This window comes from Limanda limanda, chromosome 7, assembly GCF_963576545.1.
Source record: "Limanda limanda chromosome 7, fLimLim1.1, whole genome shotgun sequence".
NCBI lineage: Eukaryota > Metazoa > Chordata > Actinopteri > Pleuronectiformes > Pleuronectidae > Limanda > Limanda limanda.
Window position 1 is genome coordinate 7,212,557 of NC_083642.1, and position 8,134 is coordinate 7,220,690.

Genomic DNA, 8,134 nt, shown 5'->3' on the forward strand with positions numbered 1-8,134 from the left:
TAGATAGATAGATAGATAGATAGATAGATAGATAGATAGATAGATAGATAGATAGATAGATAGATAGATAGATAGATAGATAGATAGATAGATAGATAGATTGATTGATAGATAGATAGATAGATAGAAAGATTGATAGATAGATAGATAGATAGAAAGATAGATAGATAGACAGATGTTCTTGCCCAAGACAAAACAAATTCAATTAAAAAATAAAGACAAAGACTTTGGCTGTTGTTGGATAATTGTGTAGAAATGTCTAAAAGCCACATTTCCTTTCGCTTTTGAATAATTTCTCAACAACAGGAAAGGCTTCAAATAAATGAAGCACGATTCACTGAAAATGCATTTTCACTGTGACTCTAAAACCTAAGTGCAATATCTGCCAGTGGCTCCCCAGCGAAAAAGAGCTGAGCAAGCAGCAGAGGGAGGCTCATGTTCTTCCCATGGCTACCCACCCCTCCTCTGCTCTGCTTTTACTGGTATCGATCCCTCAGTGGTGAAGTCACCCTGACTGAGAGTCAATGGGCTGGTGAGCTGCACAATCTGCTCTACTGTAAAAAGCACAAAGCATTCTATGGCCTTTATGTCTGTGTGTCTGTGGGTGACACCAGAAAAGATTCAGTAAAGCATTGAAACATTTAAACAAGTTATACCAAGCTGCAGATTTTTACAGATGATTTATCCACCCACACTTTAATTATTACAAAACCTGCGAGCCATGCACAGCTAAATACTCCTCTTAGGCCACATGACAAAAAAATAGCTGATAACTAACAAGCTGAAATAGTTGCTAAGAATAATACCCCACAGCCAATAATTATAAATATACACAGAGAAGCTTATCAAGTAGAGAGAGAGAATCTCCTCTTCATCAGTTACATCAGTTCAACGAGGCCTGCAGCACCTGGACTGAGTCGCTCCCCAGCAGGAAAAACACAAGAACTTTGAGCTTTACCCAGACAGAAGCAAGTCAGGCCGAGCATGTAGAGAATAAATCAGCTGAAAGAAGAGAGTGACTCAGTTTCTCTGAATCTTACCCGGCAACAAACGCTTGCATGGTCCCGGAGGAAGGTCAGCGACTGAGGCGCCGAGACACTGCAGCAGTGATGAGTGGGAGAGGCTGAGGGGGAGAGAGAGGAAGGGAGAGGGAGAGAGAGAGGGAGACTTCCTGTCTGTCTTGATGATGCTCAAACACACACACACACACACACACACACACACACACACACACACACACACACACACACACACACACACACACACACACACACACTCACACACTCACTATCAGTTCAGGCTGATTGTTTACCAGAGTTTGCTGCAAGCAAGTCTTTACCCACACTTCAGTTCTATTTCAGCTGCAAACACATTTGTCAAAAAAAGCAGTCAAATGTTTATTTTACAACATAATTTGCATGGATACCCACAGAATGAGTCAGTTAATGTAAGTGAACATTATTTGACTAACACAAAATTAAATGCTTAATTTTCTTTGAAATACAAGCGCTTTTGATGTTGCTTACTGTAATTGAGTATAACTATGATTGATGCTGCTCGGAAAACATTGTGACAACAGATACAGTTTGTACTTTTTCACAGGTACATCAGATTGTACTTGAAAAAAGACTTGTCAATGCTCAGAGGTGGACACAATATGTTTTTGAGTCATTATAACTAAAATATAGGTAAATTATTAATGGTAGAATTAGGTATTATGCATCATAAGGGTCAGATTTACAAATTTTTCTAGTGTAGCTGGTTGAAGTAGGCTTACACTTAATTATGTTGGCTCATCTATAACAATAGATCATATTTAATGATCTTACTATGCAAAGGAACTATACTATTATTCATATAATGTAGTGGAATCACAAATACAGTATTTCATTCCATGATGCACGTTGTAATTGACAATTAATGCAATACTTCAAATTGGACAAGTAACCACTCACTTCACCTGACCTGAATGTTCCCTCATCATAACCTGAAGTATATAAAATGATAAATCTTTACAACAGCACAGAATCAACGATACAAAAAGTGAAAGAACCAGCGTTTATTTCAAAAACATGACAATGAGAGAAGTATCATACTGACAATAACCGATGCCTAAGCAAAACCGTACATTCGCAAAATGTGATTAGTTTGAGTTAAAAAAAAAAGAAAAATCCTACAGTGATGTTCAACAGTTTTCCAGTGGTACAGTGAACTGTTTAATCCCTTATCAGAAACATATTCCACGTTTATATGAAAGCACAAACATTTGTTGTGTGTTCAAAGAGGTCATTTGGTAAATGTATACATTTTGTGAGGTTAATATTTGATATGTCTATTTCCTCGAGTCACAGTATTCCTGCAGTTAGTTTTTGTCATATTCGATGATTCACATTATTCCAGTTGTCTTCCAAGCATCTCACAGAAACAGTCCTGGAGAGAAGTAATATGTTTAGCTTCTGTTTCACACATGAGGTGAGTGCAGACGAGAAGTCCAGCAGCTGCTCTCTCAGACTTCAGACTCCCATTACTTAGAAACCGAAGCCCCGAGGTCTGACAGGGAAGGAACAGTCGTCCTGTTTGGTTGATGTGGAGCTGAACATGTTTACACCCCCACACTTTACACGTGTTTGATGAACTGTTTCACTACAGCCTCTCATGTAGCTCTGCAAAACAGATGTGAACAGCTAAACTCGGATTAATCTGAAGTCAAGATTTGGAATTCTTCTGGTTTTCAACATTTTGAAACTGATGTCAAGACGTGGTCTTGCATCTTTAGCTGCAACTTGTCAGCCATCTTCTGACTGAACATATTAACTAAGTATATGATCAGTTTAGGTCTGATTGTTTTTGGGCACGTTTTCAGTAAAAATCACACATCTAGAGAACAGTTTGTCCCTGAGGTGCTTTACGAAGCTCTTCTGGTTACAAACACGCGTTTCTTTTTCCATAGATAATGCATACAATACCTTTGGTTATATATTAAAAGACCAAAAACGAGACTAAAGGGTCTGAACCTACTATAAAATGCATTTTCTTATAAATAAAAGCCGTAGGACAATGTTAATTAAACCAGTTTTGGGAGGTTCAAGCTTTTTGACCCAGCTGTAACTTACAACACTGCAGGCTTGTTCTGTGTGACTGGAACTGGCACTGATTTAAAAAAGTGCACAAAAAAAGGCCAAACTATTTTTAAGAAATCCTTCGATTTTAAGTGCTGGACTACAGACATGTACTTTATAAAGTAAAAAAAACCTATCATCTACAGTTAGTATATACTTTAAACACATTCAAGACTTGTTCTTCTGTATCTTTCCGCCTTTTTTTTACTTGCTCTTAAGTTTTCCTTCCTTAAAACACCTGGGATTCGATAATTTTTTTTTTCCATCTGAATTTATCTTTAATAAAAAACATTTCAGGCAGTGACAACAAGATACATTATTTCATGTCACAGAGACAGGCTTTTCTTATGGCTTCAAGTGCACTGACAAACACTTCTTGTTGTGTCGTTGGTTTGCAGTTTTCCAGTTTAGTACAGACCTAACCCTGACAAAAAAAAAAAGTGCAAGTTATGAAGAGTGGAAAATGCTCTATATAGAAAGACAGTGTATGAATTAAGGCTTCTGAGATTGTTATTGGCAAGTAAAAAAATCCTGAATTAGTCGTTTTTCAAACATAAACAGCCATGTCGTATTTCATGTTCACGCTTCAGCTCCAGCACAGTGAATGAACTCTTCTGGTTTTCGTCTGCCTTTCAAAGAGCAACCACACAGTGAAGACTGCAACTAAACACCAGCAATCTATAAAGCCTGCCTAGAGTATTCATCTTATTGTCGACAGTGTCTTTAGACTGAGAAAGTTCCCCATCCTCCTTGGTTGAGTTTGTCCAGAAAAACCTCTGTAAAACATGAAAAAGGAAAATGTTAGGAGATGTAAGAGTTTGATTGGATTTATAATTTTTGCAAAAAATCCATTATTTATCACTTACATTCATCCTGCGCTAAATCATCATTTTCTAAAAGCTCCTCTTCCTCATCTGCCTCCTCCAGCAACGGTTCTTCCTTCTCTACTTCCTTCTCTGCCTCTTCTTCCGGATTACTGACCGACGACTCCTCCAGAACTTTCTCTCCTTCCAATATTTCCTGGCTCTCCTCTTCCGTTTGCGTCGTCTCCACTTCCTCCTCCTCCTTCACCTCCTCCACCTCCTCCACCTCTGCAGGTGTGACGGGGACCTCCTCCTCCTTCACCTCCTCCACCTCCTCTGCATGAATGACGGGGACCTCTTCCTCCTTCACCTCCTCCACCTCCTCTGCAGGAGCGACGGGGACCTCCTGCTCGACAGGCGCTTCCTCTGTAGCAGCTGCTTCTTCTTCGATGACCTCTTCCACAGGCTCTGCAGCGCGTTGCGCCTCAAGCGCCAGCTACAGCAACGAAAGCAATAAAAAGGCATTAGATCATAATAGAGTGTGGACACTTTAGTGGTCTGGCTGTGTAGGTGTCGAAAAGAGGTGCAGACACACACACAAAACTGATCCATTCTATATGATAAAGGTCTTAAATCATCAGAGAATCCATGCCAGGCAATTAATTCCAAGTTAATGACATGGAAATCTAATTTTTGTTCCCTCTTGGCAGATAGCGAACAGGGATAGTAAAGAGACCACGCGTGCTGACAGTGTGTGTGAGTGTGTGTGTGTAGGCATCTGCCATATACCACACACATAATGTAATGAATCAAAATAGCCTCTAACTGTCTATTTTGGGCACTTGTTTTACAGCTACTCAGTCTTCTAAATATGTGACCTATTTTGGCAGGAATTCTTGTTCCTGTTTCCAGACCTCTAAATCGTCACTTATTTTCTAAGTATTCAGTATGAATGGCAATTTGAGCCAGATGGATAAAGAATGGACCATTCAGAGCAAATAAATGTCCTCTGATACCTCGATCTATTAATAAAAAGTAGGGACAGAAATACAGACACGGTTGTGTGAGATGTTTTAAAATCACATGCAGGGATAATAATTCTTAATTTGACAGCAATCGATGCGAGAAACCTCAAGCAAATTCTTCCTAACTGCTCCTGGCAACGGCAGCTTGAAAACCATGCTGGTACGACGGATGCAGAGGGTTTTCGGAGAAGAGAGTTTACCAGGCTAATTCTTTCTGCTTTTATATTGTTTTTATAGCGTGCCTGAATGTTCTCCAGCTGAGCCCTGAGTTCAGAGTGCACACTCTGGGCCGCTGAGTTCTGCTCCTGCAGACTCTCGTGCACCGCACTGAGCTGCTCCTCCACGCTGGCCTGCTGGGACTGCTCAATCTCCAGCAACTCTCTGAAACACAGAAAATATGCACTTTCACAGACTGTGTGGACAGATGATATGTATGATATTAATTATAAGAGTTGACTGAGCGGGGAAAATGGTGTTTAGACAAGCTTCAGAGAGATGGAAAATTATGCAATCCATTCAACTCCAAAATCAGCACTAATCAATGTTGACACAGATCAGTGGGACTGTGAGGCCTCCCAACACAGAGAGACAGACAGAGGCGGTCAACAGGGATTTCACAAAGTCAACATAAAGTCAAGGGTCAGAGGAGGCGAGATATTTTCTCTTCTGTTTTTCTTTTACCTGACAGTCGCCATCTCCTGCGTGCTGGCCTTCAGCTGAGCCTGCTGGGCGTCCACTTCCAGATTCACTTTGAGCAGCTCGGCAGCCTGCTTGATGAGCGCCGTGCTGAGAGCGATGAGCTGCCCTTCTTTCTCCTCCAGCATGGACTCTGCAGCTCCCAGGCCCCCAGTTAAGACCTCCACCGTCTGGGACAGCTCCGCGCTGAGGGAGGTCAGACCCTCCACCTGCAGCCTGACGTCCTCCAACTCCTCAGTCTTTGTCTTCATCACGTTCTGCAGCTGCTCCAGTTGCTTCAGGGAAGCCGTGGCTTGCTGCATCTCGGCCATGCGGGTTTTCATCTCGGTGTGGAGGGACAGCAACTGAGCGGGGAGGTCCTTGGTCTTCAGCTGCTCGGTCGTAGCCAGGGCCATGCCCACCTGTTTCTGGGCCCGTGCAAAAGACTCCTCCAGTGCAATCAGACGCTGGTCCACACTCTCCGGCATGGCCTGCGGAAAGGAGACACACGGGAGGGATGTTGAGTCAAACAGATCCAAAACAAGGAAAATGATCCATTACATCATTACAAACTTCGGAAATTACTTATAAATCTTAGAAAATCATATATAAATTGTGTTACACAAGTTCTGAGATGCAAAGAGTGGTTTTATGATCAGGTTTTTATGGACTTTATGGAAATTAACTCACATTTTATATTGCTCCCACCACATCCAAGTACATAAGTGCATAAAATAAACGGAGTATTGTCCTAAGCCAAGCCCTAAGTATACTTGTGTATGCACGGGCAGAAGCAGCAAAGAATTTTATCATTTTAGTAGAGTTAGTCTAAATTCTCGTTGCATCATAAAACATCTGCTGTCGATAAATCCAACGCTCCGAGGAAGGAGATGTTTGGACCCAAAACCTGAACCTTGACAACCAATCAGAATGAGCCCTGCATGAGAACCTCGGTAAAACCTGGCAAACTGGGATCAAAATAAAACAAACGTCATATGAAACAAACTATAGTGAATACTGCAGTTTTTGCAGAGAATAAAATGGATGCATGAGGAGAAATATAATTTTTCTTTTCACTCACACTCTTAAGACCTAAACTCAAGTGACTCATGGCTGAATTGCGAAAACTTCGCAACTGCACTGGCAAATGTGTGCGTCACGAAATCAAAAATCTATTAACTTCTCATACTGGAAATATTTCCAAAACAAGACCGAGCTGGTGCAGCTGCTTTCATGCTCTGCCATGCTGCTTCGCCTGCAACAAAGGTGAAGTTGCACAAGAGAAGAAAAAGGACAGAAGGAGTGCATTTGTTTTAATTAAAAATCATATTCCCTTTAGCGATGCCTGAAGCAACTTATCGTTTCATAAGATCGCCTTGGATGGCACAGACCTCAGATTGTAGTCACTTAACAGGTTGGGTCACTGTAAAAACTAGAAATATCTAAAAAATGCATGAATGCCTGCACCAGTACGTGGAATACAAATGAACCAAATCATTCCTGATCTGATCTGATGTTCTGCACAACAACCTCTGAACTGGTGTTCAGTGTAAAACCACAGGCTAAATTTAGCCTTGGCACACTGTGCTCTTTTCTATTATTATTTCACACGTTCTCTACTGGTAAAAACACATGCGTTCCTTATTAGATCCAACATATTTGAGCAGGTGATAAGACCAGTGCAGTTGTAGGTCGGGTATAATCCCCCAGTACAAGCTTGAGCAGCTGTGGGGATGTTAGAAATAGAGTTTTGTGTTCACTCCACTGAGGCTCTTGGCATTTAGAAATCTGATAGAGGCCTGCGCTTCTTAACTTTCCATGCTGGGAAGTGGCGACATGCAACTGCTGGCAGGTCCTGGGGCCTACTCCTTCTCTAGGGGGGGTGCAAAGCAAAGCATATACCCACTTTAATAAGGTTAATGTTGTCTTTGTATCAGGGTGAAGCAGAGGAGGAAGAGGAGGAAGTGGAGGAAGTGGAGGGGGGCGTGTGGTGCTGCTCCAACTCAGCTGATCTTATTCGGATCAGCTGCTGGTTTTCGGGGTCCTTACCTTATCACTGGTCTGTCGCAATTCCTCCTGGGAGGACTGGAGCCTCACTACCTTCATCTGCATGGCCGTGAGGTTGTCTGTCAGGTGGGTTAAAGTTTGGTGCTGCTGGAGACACAGCCAGGCGCCCGCGGCCCCGACGGCCACGATCATCAGGAATAAAAGCAGCAGCCCTGCGGAATTACTGCCCCCCCCGGCGGAGCGCCCCTGCTGGGACTCCACCACTTCATTCTTGAACAAGTTCTCTTCGTTCTTCTGGTTGTTCTTCGGTTTGCGCTGCTTGGCCGTCATGTTTCACCCCTAGAGGACACCGTGTTCCAGCCGGAGAGGAGAGAGGAGCTGTGCAGGGAGAGAGAGAGAGAGAGCAGGACCGGAGACAAAAGGATCGTGCGGAGAGAGGAAACGCGCACGATTCACGCAATGATATTTGCTATAAATGCTGTAAAGAAAAAAAAATCAGCCTCGC

General features: G+C 42.4%; 1 protein-coding gene across 1 annotated transcript; it reads right to left on the reverse strand.

Annotated features, from left to right (window-relative positions):
* Positions 1–5,692: 5,692 nt before the first annotated feature.
* Positions 5,693–8,134, reverse strand: LOC133004674 (uncharacterized). Its single transcript, XM_061074146.1, has 3 exons — positions 7,672–8,134; positions 5,752–6,113; positions 5,693–5,714 (listed from the first exon to the last, which is right to left on the reverse strand). Exons 1-3 carry the CDS (start codon positions 7,957–7,959, stop codon positions 5,693–5,695), a joined length of 672 nt encoding a protein of 223 aa, XP_060930129.1. The 5' UTR covers positions 7,960–8,134.

Bases quoted from the DNA above. Each gene is read 5' to 3' on its own strand.
- LOC133004674 (XM_061074146.1), bottom strand. From the start codon at position 7,959: ATGACGGCCAAGCAGCGCAAACCGAAGAACAACCAGAAGAACGAAGAG. The intron at 6,114-7,671 runs GTAAGGACCCCG...TCCTTTCCGCAG, and splicing joins TGCGACAGACCAGTGATAAG to GCCATGCCGGAGAGTGTGGA. The intron at 5,715-5,751 runs GCAGCTCATCGC...CTCATCAAGCAG, and splicing joins ATGCTGGAGGAGAAAGAAGG to GCTGCCGAGCTGCTCAAAGT.